General features: G+C 33.9%; 1 protein-coding gene and 1 long non-coding RNA gene across 2 annotated transcripts in view; both read left to right on the top strand.

Annotated features, from left to right (window-relative positions):
- Positions 1 to 468: 468 nt before the first annotated feature.
- LOC107871664 lies at positions 469 to 1,547 on the top strand. The gene is made up of 2 exons (XM_016718578.2): positions 469 to 645; positions 1,155 to 1,547. Exons 1-2 carry the CDS (start codon positions 585 to 587, stop codon positions 1,439 to 1,441), a joined length of 348 nt encoding a protein of 115 aa, XP_016574064.2. The 5' UTR covers positions 469 to 584; the 3' UTR covers positions 1,442 to 1,547.
- Positions 1,548 to 3,669: 2,122 nt separating this feature from the next.
- The window catches only part of LOC124888001, a 17,242-nt gene continuing 1,131 nt past the window's right edge, over positions 3,670 to 19,780 (top strand). Inside the window, exons 1-2 of the long non-coding RNA XR_007045812.1 lie at positions 3,670 to 3,945; positions 4,493 to 4,684. This is a non-coding gene — a long non-coding RNA (uncharacterized LOC124888001). The remainder of the gene's footprint in view (positions 3,946 to 4,492; positions 4,685 to 19,780) is intronic.

The raw sequence follows: 19,780 nt of genomic DNA, 5'->3' as shown, positions 1-19,780 counted from the left end.
GTAAAAGCTACAGTGGTTAAAAGGCGGATGCGTAAGGTGAGATGTTTTAATTAATACGGGGCATGGCATAAGTCTCTAGGCGATGAGAGGTAAGCCCCATAGATCTTTCAGTTTTTAATTTATAATATAGCAGAATAGTGGTATAAAGCAAAATTTATAAATAATTAAAATCATGATTGAACAAACTCATAGAAACATAAAAAATAAAAAAACTTATGTAGCACTCCTTAGATTGAAAATTATAACTTATAGCATAACTTTCATTCTTGCAAGTTATAGCAAATCTTATTAAAAAGGTAAGAAAAAAATGTTACTTTTCTAATAATATAAATAAGAAAATAAAAATTTTATATATGAAAAAAAATATTTTTATACCCAAAAAAGGGGATGACAGTTATTGTCAGGATATCAATCATTCCCTTAAATATCTCCAAAAATGTTTTACATATACTTAATTAACATCTAAAAATGGTATCATCAAATGATCTGTTCTCATAAATCCAAATTTCACTTTTTTTTTTTTTCAAATTTCCGTCTCTTCTTCTTAAAAAAATTGTGTTATAACTTTATATTTGATTGATGTAATGGACAATGAAAGGTTACATTATTTGCTTGTAATGCATGAAGGAAGATGGAGTTTTAACGGTATTTTATTTTCTTAGGTTTTTTAATCTATTTAAATTTTTTGTATGTTCGAAAATCTATATTTCATATATAAAACGGATAGGAAAACAAAAACAAAACCTGATATTATACATTGCTCATTTTTTGCATAAATCTTTTTCTGCTTTGTTTGTTAATAAATAAATTTGATATAATATTTATTTTATTGAAGTTATTAATGTAATTTTTTAATATGTTAAAATCAAGAAAGTATTGTTGAAAGTATGAATTATCATATATAGAAATTATGAAAATTCATATAATTCCTGCTAATGAAATATGTAGTGTTGAATATATATATATATATATATATATATATATATATATATATATATATATATTATATGTTGAATGTACGAAAGTATTGTAGAAAGTAAGAATTTTCACATATAGAAATTATGAAAATTCATATAATTCTTGCTAATGAAATATATATTATGTTTATAGGTAGACCTAAAGATTTTGTTGTAAATGGATAATGTATGATGCAGATTCAAAGTATAAAGGATTGGTTACTGCAATATCAAAACAACTGAAGATTGATATTAATTCAATCAAAATTGAGATTAAGGTTGATATTTCAACCAACAAGTTTAATGCTACCAACCATCGTATGAGATATAGTGCGTTACTTTGGGATTATGCTCGAAAAAAGCAAGATGATGGCGTGATAAGTAAAAGTGAGGTGACTGGCAATGTTACGAGCAGACGCAATGGTCCGAAGATTTTGAGAGACATTGTTAGTTCAACTGTCCCTAAAAAAATAAGGCATACATAGACATGAATATTGTATTTTAATATTTTTTGGTGTTTATTACTGTTGTCTTCTATGATTGTTGGTATGAACAAAGTTTTGTTTTGGTATTTAAGCAGTTTTTATTCAATATTATGTTAATTTAACTGTTGTTTCGTATTTCACATCATTGAATGAATTGAATATTAATTAAGTTTGTGTCAATCAGATGTACTGCAATTTTTCTTTATAAATCTTGATTATTTTTTTCAGTATGAAAGATGGCAGTGTTCATCAAATCTTAATTTAATAAAAAAAAAAGTAGATGAGATAGAATCTTGATTCGAAGAGACAACACATAGTGTATGGAATGAGTATATAAATTGGTATCACCTAAATTGAATATCACAATTCATAAATATCAGTTTATCTATTTGTTTCATGCAAATGTAACATGTAAGAAAACACTTTATAAACTGATTCTATTCAATTTATAATCTTAAGTATATCTTCTTAATTGAATATCACAATCACATTTACTCATTTCATATAAATATAACATGTAAGAAACTATTTTATAAACCTTGAATGTAATATTGATATTATACAGGTTTCATACATGAAATAATTTTAAAAATACAAGTTTATATATTTATTTTATACACTAAAATAAATAATAACGTATAATATTTGATGAAAGTGGATTTCTATACCAACTTCTGCAATCATTATACTCATTCCATATAAATATAACATGTAAGAAACTATTTTATAAACCTTCAACGGAATATTGATATTTCATACTGATTTTATACAGATTTCATACACAAAATAGTCTAATAAGTATATACAAGATAATTTTCACTATATTATTTTTATGAAAGATTTCGATCTACATTCAAATCCTTATTTATGTTGTTACCAACAAAAATAATAAATTGTTTAGTATTTTCTCTAATATCCATTGGCATATCTTTTGTTGTTATATACAATGAGTATTTAACAAAGAAATTGACAATACTCCTTATATCATATTTTTTTCAAGAACAAAAGAACAATTAAAAGAAAGAGAATTTCTGATGAAGTAAAAGAAATCGTTGGTTCAATAATGATTTTATTTAATGAAGTGTGTTCATGAACATCTATCAAAAAAAAAAAGGTAGAAGAATAAAAAACTTTGTTGCGATTGACTATGTCAATGGAGAATGAAAAACCCCAACTAGATAACAATAAAAAAGATGAGTAAACCCCAATTTTTTCCAAGAGTTAGCTTGAGTATTTCAATGGAGAAGAAACATATTTTGAGAATGAAAAAGTGTTTAAGTCAAGATAAAAGTCTTCTTTTAATAAAGTTGTTTCAAAAAAGTGTGCAACCTTTTGAATTAAAATATCATAATATATTTTGACCATAATTATCAAACACTATTTAAGGAGAAGATTGATTACAATCTCATAAATATGAAACTAATTTTACTGTATAAAATTAAATTCCAAAATTTGAAAATAAAACAAAAATAATATATATTTTAAAAAGTTGTTATAACTTGCAATACAAAAGTTATTAATGTAATTATCTAAAAGTGTTGCTAAAATTTGTAATTTTCAACCTAATAATTGTATATGAGATAATTCTCTCAACTTCTAATATAATTTTATAAATATAAATAAAGAAATGTTATAATAACTACCAATTCAACTCTAGCATTTCTACTTTCAAATAATAAAAGCATGACAGTTTTATAAAATATATTACTATCATACTATGCTATTTACATCCCTAAAAGAAAATAAATAATAAAATTTATTAGTACTCTCATGATAATTTTGAGATAATAAAACACAATAATTTACTAACTATTTGATTCGAAGTGGATGACTACCTAAAATAGAATGATGCTCAATATTTTGTGATAGTTATCATTTCAAATAGCGATTATTTTGAGACGTGTGATAAATGATACATTATGATAGTTTTGAGATGTGTGGCAATAATATGAAGACTAATGATAAGTGAATATGTAAAATTTGACTAATTATGTATTTTTTTTAAGAATATTAAATGATACTCACCCTCACAATACTTTTAAATTGTAAAACTGCAATGCAATGACTTGCTATTTGAGTTATACTAAATCTTCTTATTCATATAAATGAAACAAAAACTGTGGAACATCATTTATTATTATAGAATTATAACGGTCAACAATGTTAGTTAAGGAATTCGATCCATAATTTGTGTAAGATCTGTTAGGCGAGCCTCAAGCATTGGGTGCTAGGCGTACGTGAGGTGTACAGTCGGATGCTTAAGGGATAAGTTTGACAGGACTAAAGCCCTACTTCTATGCCTCAAGGAATTTTTCCATTACCTTCCTCCAGGCGAGCCTCTAGCTACAGATCCAAATTGGATCCAACTTTCTTTATCATCATTATTAAATTCTCCAAATTCCTTTCATGTATGAGATTTTGGAAGAGAATTATCAACAGAACTCACTTTCTCTTCTTCAACAATGGTTTCTTCTTCATTCTCCATGCTCGTGACCAACCATTTTGTAAGTAAATTTTGGTATTCTATTACACATGTGTATGCATAGATTCACAATAAGGATTCTAGGATTTGTGGAGATCTAGAGTATATTCATTTTTGGCTCCAAATCGTATAGTTATTTGTCGATCAGTATCAATTCATAGCTTAATTTTTTATATTAGAATATATGGAAATATGAGAGGGAATACTCTATTTTTGTTGTTCTGGTGGTAATATTTTTTTTTGCCAATTTCTTTAATTCCATTAATGTTGCACAGACTCTTCATTTTCCTTTTGGATTCCATCATTTTTTCTAATTCCATTTATCTTGTGCAGAATCTTCATTTTCATTGTCGTATCTGTATTGAATTCTCCAAAGCACATTACTTTTTATTACTATATAGAAGAGGCCATTTTAGGATGACCAAGGTCAAAGCTATAAATATGCACATTATTGAGGGCAAATTAGTAATTATGTCTGGATGATATTTACCTAACCTTTTTCCTGCAAAACATTCTAGAAATAACTATATCTAAACAGAATAATCTTGAATCATCTTTCAACTTTCAAGAATACGTAGGATTGATCTCTTTCACCGACGTGGTTGGCAGCAACACAACCACAATCGAAAATAATAGTACTATGAAGTGATAAATTTCTAACAAGGTTATGCAAGGCTTCCCTACAGTCGGCATCTCCACCATTTGGACTCACAAGGATAATTCAATGTTGCAGTCCTTCCATTATTGGCTAAGTGCATGAAGTAAGTAGTCTAATCCATTGGTTATGGTGTGTTATTTTCTATTTGTAATGCACTAAATCTAAGTCTAGAAACATTAATACCCTCTTATCTCTTTTTCCTCTTTTAGTTCTCCTTCTCCACGCTCTCTATTTCATTCCGAATGAGTATTTTTCTGCTTTGCATAAAAATAAAGAGCAAATTAAATAACTAGAAATAATGAAAGTTTCCATGAACCAAGTTATGAAAAATCATTATGTGATTCTTGTGTTATTATTAGAATTAGAATTATCATGAGGCATTAACTTATAGAACGATGGTGTTTTTTATCTCAAACAGAAAGAGTATGCAGGTCTGTTTTATTTTAATTTGTTCTTGGTTTATCTTCAAACTTCCTGGTAGGTATTAATATTTTAGTATTAAACATACAAAATTGTATTTGCATCATTCATGTACTACAGTAATGTTTAGATTATTAATATGAGTATCGTTGCATTTGTAATTGAAAATCCCATCAACTGAATTCATGTTTTCTGGGATTTTCCAAGCCATACAAGCCTACAAGGTATGGGATCTAGCTGAATTTGAATACCTCGCCAAGTCAATTACCTTATGTAATGCTAAATCTTATACCTTGTAGGTTTGTATGTCTTGAAGTAAAAAAAAATATATAGTTTATGAGAATCCAATTTGTCTTAAAAAACTACATTGGGCTCCTAATGATTTAGTTATAAACATGATTTACTTCCTCCCCTCATTATAACTAAGCAATATTTAGTTGCTCTGTTTCAGAGAGATGTATGTATGTCTAATCCTTTCAATGGGTCTAAGGAACATCTTTTTATTTATTCTTTAGCAAGTTGATGGTTCTTGTATGCATGTGCACTTATTGGATTTAATGGGTTAAAAGTATGAACCTGTTAAAGAAGACACGATAAATTCAAAATCACATACTGAATGGTTATCTTATATGAGCTATAATCTCTTCAGTTATATGAATTTAGCTGTAAAGCCTTGGGAGTACTCCCTGGATGCCACACGATGCTTACGATTTCAAGAAACCACAAGTTAAGCCATGAGCTAGTACCTGGTGTGAGCACTGAATAATATAATAACATATGCGGAAGAATAACTGATAAGCCATAAGGTTTAGAACCTGAAATTAGTACTGGATCATAAATCTTGAAACAACTACTGGAGTCTAAAACTAATAAAATAATAACAAAACTGAATGACTGTCGGTACTAGTCTGAAAAGCCTCTACTCACTGTCTGTGGAGCTGATGGGAAAAACCCTCAACTAACTCCGTCTGAATGGAAAAATACTGAATTGATGAAATAACTGAGATAAATAAACCATATCCTCAAAATATGAGGACTCACCACTGCTACGTGTGATAATCTATAAAGTTTAGGCGCAATTTGAGAACTGAGTCGTCGAACCTATGATATGATACATCATAGCGCAAGAAATGAGTATACAATTAGTACTTTAAATGTACTGGTATGCTAAATGAGGTAGGTTAATATGCATGGTTTCATGTACAGGAGTAATAACTAACTGAATGAATATCATGAAGAACTGAATAGAATGTATGAAATCTGTAAATACAGAGAATACATGACCAAGCATAAATCATGTTCTGACTATAATCTGTAAACTAAAATATTGAGTACTAATACATGAGTAATAGATATCTATATTATATGGTCAAGCAAAACTAAAATTGAATTACTGAGCTGATTACTTGATTGAGACTATGGGAGCTATCATCTAACCGATAAGCCCCAATGAGCAATTTGGAGTCAAACCTGTGACCTCGGTTGAAAGGGTGTCAGTACCGTGCCATGGGTACTAACATTGGTTATGTGGATCCACTATATTGATGTCCCAAAGGACCAGTGTGTCAAACTTAAACTGACGGGTGACCCCTGAAAGGTAGTCAAGCCTGAACTGACAGGTGACTTCTCAAATCCTACGTTGGCTACGTAGTTTTGGAGTACAGGGACTACTACTAACAACTATGCCTAACTAATGGGGAAGTCATCATCTCGGAACTCGCTCAGTGCTAAATCCTACTCCCAACTAAACTGACTCGAAATACTGAATTGTTCTAAGTTTAACTGATCATGATAACTAACTGAACTGATATTGCTTATAACATGTCAAAAACTATTTTGAAGATACTGAGACTAAGTAAAAGCTAAATTTTCAGGTATTCATAACCCTCAGGACTTGGTAGCAATAATAGCAAAATAGTACTAAAACTTTGGGGACATAATATGAAAGCATTAATTCAAAATTCATTCTTGTAGGCATTTCATCAAACACTTGATATTCATAGTTTAAGCTAAGCATGGAAATAGTTTAAAGCTTGTAGAAATAGCATGATTTCAACATCAACATCACTAATTATGATTAAAATTAGCGAATATCACTATTTTAACATGTGGGGTTCAATAACAATAACTTTATGTAAACATGGTATAATATCAAGATTCATGGGAATTCATGATTAAAATCATAATAACTTGTAAAAATCATTACTTTGAATTTAAAAATTAGATTCTTGGGCTCCATGGGTGAAAGGGACCCATGGATGAACACTTAACATACCTGGATTGATAAATTCGTGAGAGTTCTAATGGTTTATCTTGAGATTTGATCTTGAATATTGAAGGCTAGGGTTTGTTCTTGAGAGGATATTAGTTTCTTGGAGAGAAATTATGAGTAATGGGGAAAATAATGCCCATTTAGGGTTATAATTTCGTGTTTTGGATGGATTTAAGGCCATGGGAAAAGACCAAACGGTCCCTGGAAATTAAATCATGAAATTGGAAATCCTGATTTTTGGCCCTGATACGATGCGGTGCTTATCGCGTTGCACCACTGTAAAATGACAATCTCTATTTTTCCCAATGGGGTGAGGAGGTGCTATCGTGTTGCCCCAATGGAAATAAACAATTCTGAATTGGCACCTTGGCATGATGCGGCGCCATCCCGGTGCCCCACTGAACTCAAATTTTCCCCTTGGTGGTATGAGGTGTTATCATGGTGGTCCACTGGAAAAGGACGAACGTGATTTTTTCCATCTCCGTGACGTGGCCTTATCTCGATAGGCCACTGTCTTTCACTAAAAGTGCCATAACTTCTCACTCAGGTTTTGGTTTAGGCAAAATTGGTATCGTTGGAAAGCTAGTTCAACTTCCTATTATTTGGTAGTTCTGACAGCGCCCAAGTACATACGCAAGTGTACGTGATCTTATCAAGCAGTAAAGTGGCTTCAACGAAGCCTAAGTATCGATCTCTCAAGGACTTGCATTCTCCGCCTATCTAATTTTAGTTTAACCAATTGAGGAGAGGAGAAAATAGAGTTTTGAAGTTGTAAATTAAAACTAAACTAAACTAATGCAAAAGAAAGTAATGACTTAGGACAATCTATAGATAGTAGCCCAGGGTTAAGTCTTACGAATAATCATAATATGTTGTTGAACTTCATTCGTTAACTTGCTTATCTTGGTTTCTAATTCGTAGGGTTAATTGCATGGTCATGGTTTCTCAACCTCTAATCTTTTACCTAAGTTGAACTTTACACCTACATCATTGAGCGGGGATGTAATAATTCACTTAAGTTCTAAACAAATATCATCCTACATATGAATCAAGTACGGTATCTAAGTGCATCCCTGTCCTAGATACTAATTCAAGTTTCTTATTTTATAAAGAATCAAAAATCATACTTTGCTTATTCTCATGTTCTATCGCCTTATTCCCTCTCTCAAGTTCACAAGGTTGACAACTTATGTATTCTAAGGGTATCTAATCCTTAAAATAGTTTAAACAAGCATAAACAAACAACCAATGATGATAAGCAAATCAACAAACTTAATTCAAAATGGAAGGAGTCATGATCTTAGCCTTAACCCCAGATATGGAGTTTTAGCCTTTAATGGAATTATTCATCATCGAATCCCTTGAATTGATGATACAAACCATGAAAGAAACTAAAATTAAGAGATATAAACCCTAAAAGAAGTGTTGAGCAGCCCCACAACTAGTCCAAGACGTCCAAAAGTGAGTAATAACAAGTACAAAGATGTATTTATAGTGTCCAAGTAGTCCCAAGATGTGTAGGACTAAATTTGCATTCTTGGCCATGTCTAAAGTGGACCTTTCATCACGATTTATGCAAATAGGAGTGAAAATCGCGACGCGCAGGCTGGAAACAGGAGTATAGGTCGCGTCGCGAGGCTTAAAAATGGGTGTTGGAGGTTGCGACGCTCCCTCATCGCAAGGGGTCACTATTTGGGTCCCTTATGAATATTTTGGTCCATAGAACGTGCCAATTGGCCCCTCCTCTGTCTACACACGCCAAAGACATTTCAGGTATCTAAATTGCATCCTAAGTTGTGTATTGTACTTTCGTTGATCCATTGCGAGCCATTTTGAGTTGTTTTCACTTGATTTGAAGCTTGTATATCCTTAATATATCATCATAATTCATTCACCAAGCATCCTATAGTATTAAATACAACAATTTAGAGCTCAAAACAACATAACATTCAAGACGATGAACTAGAAACACGAGCTAAGCATAGACAAATTTCACTTTGATCTTTAACTCATTGTTTCGACTCTTGTCTTGATCCAATTGAACCTTAAACATTATAAACAAGTTGTTTCATATATAAATACACAATAACAACCTTAGGAACTCAATAAATACATTAGAACCCAACACGATAGTCTAGACAAGCACCTAGCTCAAGCTAGTAACACTAGTTTTCTCAGTTGAACTCTAAATGATCAATTTGAATCAAAAATTGTGTGAGAACACCATTAAACATTTTAAACACATACATGGACACTTAAATGCATATTTATTTCATTATTAACACATTAAGCTCATGAATAATCCTCAAAACAAAGGCTAAAAGGCTTGAATAGTAAGGCTAGATTGCATAAATACACCCAACATCAGGTTCTTGTGCTGGAAAATTCTCAGTAGAGCAATAGATATGCTTATTTGAAGTTTACTAAAGAAACATTCTTCTTGAAAACTAAATCGGTAAGGAATATTTTGATTCATTTAATAGCTGGGAGTTATTTGAAGCCTTAAGATATATCAAACTCACTCATTAAACTACAAAAGAATTATAATGTACTTTGCATGAGCTTGAAACATGGCTATAATATTGGTTTGGATTTTTGGGGTATTATAATATCTCTCCTTGGGAACATTCATCCTCGAATGGATTGGTTAAGCTAAAAGCACCGGGGAATTGAGACTGCATATATATGTGAGGTAATCGTAATTACATAACTGAGTCTAAAACATGACACATGACTGAACTAATTCTGTGAATGAAAGACTGACATGAGAATGATATTCAGCTGAAACTAAGCATGTAAAAGAGAAATTCTAAGAAAATTGTTACCTTATGTTGAATCTGAGTTTAAAGAGAAAAGATGAGGGTACTTGGTTCGCATATCTACTTCTGCTTCCTAAGTGGCTCCCTCAACGGACTAATTCTACCTAAGAACCTTGACTGGAATTTCTTCATAAGAAAGGTTGTTCTGAACGTCTATGATTTCTAAGGGAACAACTACAGTTGGGCCACCAATACACTTCTTCAACAAGGAGATATGGAATACTAGGTGTACTGATTCTAAGTCTGCAGGAAACTCAAGCTCATAAGCCACCTTTCTGAAATGGATCATAATTCTGTAAGGGTCAATATATCAGGGACTAAGCTTCCCCTTCTTACCAAACCTCTTTACTCCCTTCATGGAGAGATCTGTAGACATACAAAGTCACCAATCTCAAACTCAAGATCTTTTCTCCTCACATCTGCATAATATTTCTATCGCATTTGGGCTGCCTTAAGCCTCTCCTGGATTAGATGAACTTTCTCCAAAGCATCAAACACTAAACCAAGCCCTATCAAAGTGGTTTCACCTATCTGAAACCAACTAATCAGAGATCTATATCTCTTTCTATATAGAGCCTCAAATAGAGCCAACTGAATATTGGAATGATAGTTGTTATTATACGTGAATTCAATCAATGGCAAGTAGTCATCCCAACTACCCTTAAAGTCAACTACACACGCTCTCAATATGTCCTCAAGAGTCTGAATGGTCCTCTCCGCCTGACCATCTGTCTGAGGGTGGAAGACTGTACTGAGGTTAACTTGGGTACCAAGACCTTTCTGAAAAGCTTTCCAAAAGTGAGAGATAAATCAAGTACCACTATCTGAGATGATAGATAGCAGAATACCATACAACCTAACCAACTTCCTAATATTGATCTTGGCATAGTCCTCGGCTGAATAAGAAGTATGAATTGGTAGGAAATGGGCTGATTTGGTCATCTTGTCCACAATGACCCAAATTAAATTATGCTGACGATGAGTACAAGGTAAACCTGTCACAAAGTCTATGTTTACTTTCTCTCACTTCCAAGTGGGAATACTGAACTCCTACATAGACCCACTAGGCTTTTGATGCTCAATATTAACCTGCTAAAAAATGAAGCACTTAGCTACAAACTCTGAAATATCCCTCTTCATCCTACTCCACCAATAGATTTCCCATAGATTGTGGTACATCTTCGTCACCCCTGGATAAATCAAGTAACACACACCATGCGCTTCTGCAGGAATTCGTTGTCTCAAGTCATCAACACACAACACACATAGTCTACCCTGCAATGCAATGCAACACATCATCTCCCCCTTAGGAGAAAACCTTAACTTTCTGATCACTAACTGACTCCTTCAACTTCATCAGACTAGGATCCCTGTCCTGCTTTTCTTTCACTTCAGCAACCAAAGAAGATTTTGAACTATTCTAAACCCAAACGCTACCCTCAGCTGAATCAACCAAACAAACACCTAACCTAGCAAGCTAATGAACTTCCTAAACTAACTTCTTCTTGTCATCTTCAACATGAGCAACACTACTCATAGACAATCTACTTAGGACATCTGCCACCCAGGTGATACAAAATACTTATATCATAATCTTTCAAAAATTCTAATCACATACTCTGGAGGAGGTTCAAATCCTTTTGTAAGAATACATACTTCAAGCTTTTGTGGTCTATGAACACATCAACATGCATCCCATACAAATAGTGCCTTCAAATTTTTAAGGCAAACATAACAGCTACTAGCTCAAGATTATGGGTAGGGTAATTCTTTTCATGGGGCTTAAGCTGTCTAGAAGCATGGCCACAACCTTACCCTTCTCCATCAAAACACACCCAAACCAACCATGGAAGCATCATAGTACACAGCAAAATCGTCTGAACCATCTGGGAACATCAAAATTGGGTTGTGGTGAGTCGAGTCTTTAACTTCTGAAAACTCTTCTCATAAGAATCTAACCACTGAAACTTAACTTTCTTTTGAGTCAATCTGGACATGGGGGATGCAATAGACTAAAACCCTTCAAAAAACCACTGATAATAGCCAGCCAAACCCAAGAAGCTCCTGATATCTAATAGAGAGATAGGTCTGGGCCAGTTTCTCACCACTTCAGTCTTTTGACGATTAACTCTAATGCCATCACCAGAAATAATATGGCCAAGAAAAGTTAGTGGTCTTAGCCAAAATTTGCACTTACTGAATTTAACAAACAATTGATGGGCTCTAAGAGTTTGCAATACTATTTTGAAGTGGTTTGTATGATTATTTTCATTATGAGAATAGATAAGAATGTCATCATTGAAGACTATGATGAACATGTCCAAGTACTGCTTGAATACTCGATTCATCAAATCTATAAAGGTTGCTGGGGCATTTGTAAGACCAAAGGACATGACTAGAAGCTAGAAGTGGCCATACCGAGTTCTGAAAGCTGCTTTCAGAATGTCACATTTTCTGACTCTAAGCTGATAATAACTGGATTTGAGATCTATCTTAGAAAAATAACTGGTACCCTGAAGTTGGTCAAACAAGTCATCAATTCTAGGGAGTGGATATTTGTTCTTGATTGTGACTTTGTTAAACTGATGGTAGTCAATAAATATTTTAAGAGATCCATCTTTCTTACGCACGAACAGAACTGGTGTGCCCCACGAGGAAACGTTAGGCTTGATGAATCCCTTATTTAGAAGATCTTTCAACTGCTCTTTCAACTCCTTAAGTATGGCTGGAGCCATTCTGTATAGCAGAATAGAGATAGGCTGGGTAGCTATAAGAAGGTCTATTCTAAAGTCAATTTCCCTTTTAGGAGGAACTCCGAAAAGATCTTCAGGGAACATATCTAGAAATTCCCTCACAAACTGACTCAAGAATTAGAGTCTCGAAATTAGACTCCTTGACTTGGACAAAATGATAAATACACCCCTTGGATATCATTTTCTTCGCTCTAAGGTACGAAATAAGCTGACCCCTAAGCGTTGTAGTACTACCTCTCCATTCAAGAACTGGTTCATTTGGAAACTGAAAATGAACTACTCTGTTTCTACAATCAACTGAAGCATAACATGAATGGAGCCAATCCATGCCGAGAATGACGTCAAAATCCATCATCTCTAACTCCAGGAGATCAACTGAAGTGACTTTTTGAGATACTATAATCGGGCATTTCCTGTATACCCACTGGGATACGACAGATTTATCCACGGGGTAGACACTGAGAAAGGCTCTACTAAGATTTTGGGACTGACTCCGAAGTTGACAGCTATATAAGGGGTTTCAAAATAAAGAGAAGCTCTAAGGTCTAGTAAAGCATAAATATGTAAATGAAAGACTTGTAACGTACCAGTAACCACATCGGGAAAACTTTTTTGATCTTGTTTGGACTGAAGTGCATAGAGCCTATTTTGACGCTGACCACTAGTAGCACTGAAGGCAGTGCCTGTTGAGTCGGGCGGACAGCTAGAACCGACGACTGATGGGACTGGCCCTGTTGGCGCAAATCCTTTCCTTTCTAAGCAATTACCCGACACTCTCAGATTTGATGGCCTAGATTGCCACACCCAAAGCATACATCACTGCTAGCTCTATACTCACCCTGATGGCTTCTATCATATTTCTGGCAAAGACGATTTGTACGACCATTATGTATACTACCTTGGAACTTAGAGCCTGGAGCACAAACTCGAATGTCATTTCTGAACCTTGGCACGGTGGCACTAGCTGAAGATGGGGCAGGAGCTGAAGGTTTCTGACGGAACTGAGGATGGTTACCATTTTTCTGAGTTTGGCTGAGTAAAATTAAAGCTACATGTTCTAGCCCTCTTATTCTCTCTCTCCTTCTCTTTAAGCTTCTACTCCTCAATCTGTTGAGCATGGACTATAAGCCTAAATATGTCCATCTCCTTAATTAACATCTCAGTCCTACACTCCTTCACCACACTGTCAGATACCCCATACATGAACTTGCTCATCCTAGACCTGCTATTAGCCACCACAGAGGAGCATACCTAGATAGCTGAGTAAACTTAAGGGAGTACTCTTTCACACTTATGTTGCCCTGCCTCAAGTTGACAAACTCTAACACTTTGGCTTTCGTCAGCTCCAATAGGAAGAATCTACCTAAGAAGGTTGTAGTAAACTCCTCCCATTCTATAGGCCTTGCGTCTACGCCTCTATCCTTTTTCCACTGCTTAAACCAGGTATGGGCTATATCTTGCAACTGATAAGCAGCCAATTCAGCACTCTCACTAGAAGTCACCTCCATAATGCTTGTTACCTTCTGGACCATGTCTAAGAATTCCTGTGGATCCTCTTCAAGATTTGGATCTCAAAAACAGAGAAGGATTCATTCGGGTAAAGTCTTGAATCCTAGATGCGGTAGTATTGGCCACTAGGTTGGCCGAAATAGCGGCTGGCTAAAAATTCTGAGTTGATAAAGAGTGAGCTAGAGTAGTGAATACAGCTCTGAACTCTGCATGAGAAACATGCTCATTCAGGAGATCTTTATGAATGGGCGGAGATACTGGCTGGTTCACATTTCTTCTTCCGTTTGTCTTTCTAGGAGGCACATTCTATAAATGGAAGAGAGAATAGAATAGACAGAGAGTTTAATATGAGCTCATGCTCAGTCGCACGACATGAATACCGAAAGAAGGGAAACTTTTCCTAAAACACCTCGTAGCCTCTTGTCCATAAGTGTGGCGCGCTTCACACCCATGCATAAGACTCTACTTGACACGGCTTTCAGACTTCCTAGGACACTTTAAAACCATAGGCTCTGATACCAAGTTTGTACTGCCCTAGGATTACACCCTGGACGCCACACGGTGCTTATGGTCCCGAGAGACCACAATCTAACGAGCTAGTACCTGCTGCAAGCACTGAATAATATAATAACATATGCGGAAGAATAACTGATAAGCCATAAGGTTTTAGTAACTGAAATCAGTACTGCATCATAAATCTGGAAATAACTGCTGGAAATAATTGTCTAAAACTAATAAAATAATAATAAAAATGACTGACTGTCTGTACTAGTCTGAAAAGCCTCTACTGAATGACTGTGAAGCTAATGGGACAAACCCCCAACTAACTCCGTCTGAATAAAAAAATATTGAACTGATGAAATAACTGAGATAAATAAACTATGTCCTCAAAATATGAAGACTCACCACTGCTATGTCTGATAAGCTGGAAAGTCTATGCGTGATCCGAGAATGGAGCATCCAAACCATGATATGATACATCATAGCGCAAGAAATGAGTATGCAATCAGTACTTTGAATGTACTGGTATGCTAAATGAGGTAGGCTAATATTTATGGTTTCATGTACAGGAGTAATAACTGACTAAATGAATAACATGAAGTACTGAATAGAATGTATGAACTATAAATACTGAGAATGCATGACCAAGCATAAATCATGTTCTGAATATAATCTATAAACTGAAATATTGTGTACTAATACATGAGTAATAGATATCTGTTTTCTATGGTCAAGTAAAACTGAAACTGAATTACTGAGCTGATTACTAGACTGAGACAGTAGGAGCTATCATCTAACCGACATGCTCCAATAAGAAATTTGGGGTCCAACCTGTGACTCCGGTTGGAAGGGTGTTAGTACCGTGCCATGGGTACTAACACTGGCTGTGTGGATCCACTATACTGATGTCCCAAAGGACCAGGGTGTCAAGCCTAAACTGACGGGTGACCCTTGAGAGGTAGTCAAGCCTGAACTGATGGGTGACTCCTCAAATCCTATGCTGGCTACGTAGTTCTGGAGTACAGAGACTACTGCTAACGACTCTACCAACTGATGGGGAAGCCGTCATCCCGACACTCGCTCGGCACTAAATCCTACACCTAACTAAACTAACTAGAAATACTGAATTGTTCTAAGTTTAACTAATCATGATAACTAACTGAACTGATATTGCTCATAACATGTCTGAAACTATTTTGAAGATACTGAGACTAAGTAAAAACTAAATTTTTGGGTATTCATAAACCCCAGGACTCGATAACAATAATAGTAAAATAGTATTAAAACTTTGGGGACATAATATGAAAGCATTAATTCAAAATTCATTCTTGTAGGCATTTCATCAAACACTTGATATTCATAGTTTAAGCTAAGAATGGTAATAGTTTAAAGCTTGTAGAAATAGCATGATTTCAACATCAACATCACTAATTATGATTAAAATTAGCGAATAACACTACTTGAACATGCGGGGTCCAATAACAACAATAATTTATTGTAAATATGGTATAGAATCAAGATTCATGGGAATTCATGTTTAAAATCATAATAACTTGTAAGAGATCATAACTTTGAATTTAAAAATTAGATTTTTGGGCTCCATGGGTAAAAGGGACCAATGGATGAACACTTAACATACCTAGGTTGATAAATTCGTAAGAGTTCTTGGGGGTTTTCTTAAGAATTGATCTTGAATCTTGAAGGCTAGGGTTTGTTCTTGAGAGGAGATTAGTTTCTTGGAGAGAAATTATGAGTAATAGGGCACATGATGCCCCTTTAGGGTTCTAATTTCGTGTTTTGGATGGATTTTAGGGCCATGGGAATAGACCAAACGATCCCTGAAAATTAAATCGCAAAACTGGAAATCCTGATTTTTGGTTCTAGCGCGACGTGGTGCTTATCGTGTTGCACCACTGGAAAATGACAATCTCCATTTTGCCCAACGGCACAACGCGATGCTACCGCGTTGCACCACTGGAAACGGACAATTCTGAATCGGCACCTTGGCACGATGCAACGGTATCGCGGTGCCCCATTGAACGCGAATTCGCCCCTTGGAGCGATGCGGCATTATTGCGGTGGTCCACTGAAAAAGGACGAACATGATTTTGGCCATCTCCGCGATGCGGCCTTATCGCGATGGGCCACTACCTTTCACTAAAAGTGTCATAACTTCTCACTCAGGTATCAGATTTATGCGAAATTGGCATCGTTGGAAAGCTAGTTCAATTTACTATTATTTGGTGGGTCTTGAGATGCAAAATTCTTAGTAGAGTAAAAGATATGCTCGATTGAAGTTGACTAAAGCAATATTCTTTCCGAAAATTCAATTGGAAAGGAATATTTTGATTCGCCTAATAGCTGGGAGTTATTTGAGGCCTTAAGATACATCAAACTCACTCATAAAACTATAAAGAATTCTAATGTAATTTGCATGAGCTTGAAACATGGCTCTAACATTAATTTGAATTTTTCAGGATATTACATTAGCTAAGAACGTAACATAGTTGAAGCAAGTAGTCATACATTTGACGTGAACTCATTGGATTGAAGCTTAGGTGTTTTTGTTACACTCACTAAAATTAGTGCCTGAAATGTTTGATTTGGTTCAATACTTGTATATCAGTGGCATACAGTGAGATCTAAAAAGCATCTAGCTTTAAAGAAACTACAGTGTGGCCCTTAGTTTGACCCTATATATGAACCTCTATTTGATATTCCTGAATTGGGTCATTTCTATATCTAACTTTTTCCAAAATAGTAATAGCAGTAGACTGTAGACAGTTGGGCTATTTCAAGGAATAACCCAGTCACAAACTCTGTTTGAGTTTGGAATCAGTGTCATCATGTTCATACCAAATCAACATTAGTTTACTAAATTGATAGATTAGGGTGATAATATAAATCAATTGAAAAATGATAGATTAGGTTGATAATATTTTTCAATTAATCATGGTTAGTGATAAAGGTGCGTATAAAAAATACTCATATATTTATAGATTTGGCACAAAGACCATGTGTAAATAAATTTTTACCCGGCACCTGTAGTCGGACAAAAGACTTATCGCAATGCCTCGTCGTGAACGTTCATCAAGCAGATCACATGGATTGTTCAGGAAAATACTCATGTATTTATCGATTTTGCACATAGACCAAGTATAAGTAAACTTTTCCCCGGCACCTGTGAGCATTTATTATTGCTTGGTATCAATTATTTCTTATAGACAAATCCATTAATTATTTAGTTTCTGCATTTTTTTTTATGTTTCATGGATATCCATCTTGCCGATTGAACTATTGTTTCTATAGTTGCGAGGGTCTATCAAAAATAACTCTAACTTCGAGGTATGATAAGGCTTGAGTACACTACTCTCTTATATCGATATTATGTGATTATATTAGGCATGTTATTGTTGTTGGTGGTGGTATTCATTTGATACGAAACTCATGAAAGTCGAGTAGATTTTTGAATCTTAAGATCTTAAACTAAAAAATATATAAAATGTATGAAAATACTCTTTAATCTTGTGATCTTCATTAAATATGAAATTTGAAAAGGTTGTAACTAAAGAGTTATCAAAAAGTATTAAAATTGACTAAAAAGTAAAATAAGACAACAAATGAGCACAATAGTATATGCAGTGCAACTCTACAGATGGAATTCGAAGAAATAAATTGCACACAAACCTTCATTAAGGGTGAAGGCACCCACTGTAAGCTGTATTTTGACAACAAAAGACATCTCTGCCATGTATTTTCTTATATTATTTGATGCTTACCTTAATGCTATCCCTGCTAGGCATAGTAGAAAGTCAAATTTTGATTTCAATGAAAGCATCATTGAAACGAGGGGAATCATATTAATTAGGAGAACAATTATCATAAGTTCATCATAGAAACAAAAGGAAAATAGAAAAGAGAGGTTCCAGAATGCTAAAATTTTAGTTAGGGGTGTACATAGGTCGGGTTGGTTCGATTTTTATTAAAAAAAAAAAATCAAACCAATCATGTCGGTTTATTAAAACTATAAACCAAATCAAACCAACATAAAATTGATTTTTTTGATTTAGGTTTTAATCGGTTTTTTTGGGTTTTTCGATTTTTTCAGGTTTTTTTTTATAATCTTTAGTTTTTACAGTTATATTGTGATCGAAGATTAGATCAAATATATTTTCACTCATATGCTAATGAAAAACCATAATTATGAAAAAATGAGGAGCGAAAAACTTTCTTAATACTAAAAAGTGAGATGAAGAGTGAAAAGTTTAGGTTTTAAATTTATATTGAGTTTTCGATCATTTAATTAGCAATTAATGGACAAATATTACTCCCTTCATTTCGAATTAGATGGTCCTTTCAACCTTGGCACACCCATTAAGAAATCCAATGATTAGGAGTATATTTTACCTTTTTACCCTTCTTAACATTGTAAGACTCAATAATTAACTAAGCATGAAAAATTGTAGCATATGCATGCATGGATTGAAAATCTTATAGGAATACTAATAGTACTCCTTGAAAAGAAGAAAAAAAGTCAAGTTTCATAAAGTTTGTATTAAAAATATAAGTGTTATTTTTAAAAATTTTGAAAAGTGTAGTTATATTTAATACCTATTAAGGGTATAATGGAAAGAATTTGTGTAAAATAATCTTGATTTGATAAATCGGACAAGTAAATTGACAAAAATATTTTTAGAAAGAGGGTCAACTAATTCGAAACGGAGGGAGTACAACTTCAAGGGCCAAATCTAAATATGGAGTACAACTTCAAGGGCCAAATCTAAATATATATCTACACCTACTTTCAAATTATTGAAAATTACTAAAACTAGTTGAAAAAATATTTCAAAAGCAGATTATAGTTAATATTTTATGTATAAAAAACTTCATATATATATATATATATATATATATATATATATATA

This window comes from Capsicum annuum, chromosome 10, assembly GCF_002878395.1.
Source record: "Capsicum annuum cultivar UCD-10X-F1 chromosome 10, UCD10Xv1.1, whole genome shotgun sequence".
NCBI lineage: Eukaryota > Viridiplantae > Streptophyta > Magnoliopsida > Solanales > Solanaceae > Capsicum > Capsicum annuum.
The sequence above is the reverse complement of the archived record's forward strand: the minus strand, read 5'-3'. Positions and strand labels throughout refer to the sequence as shown.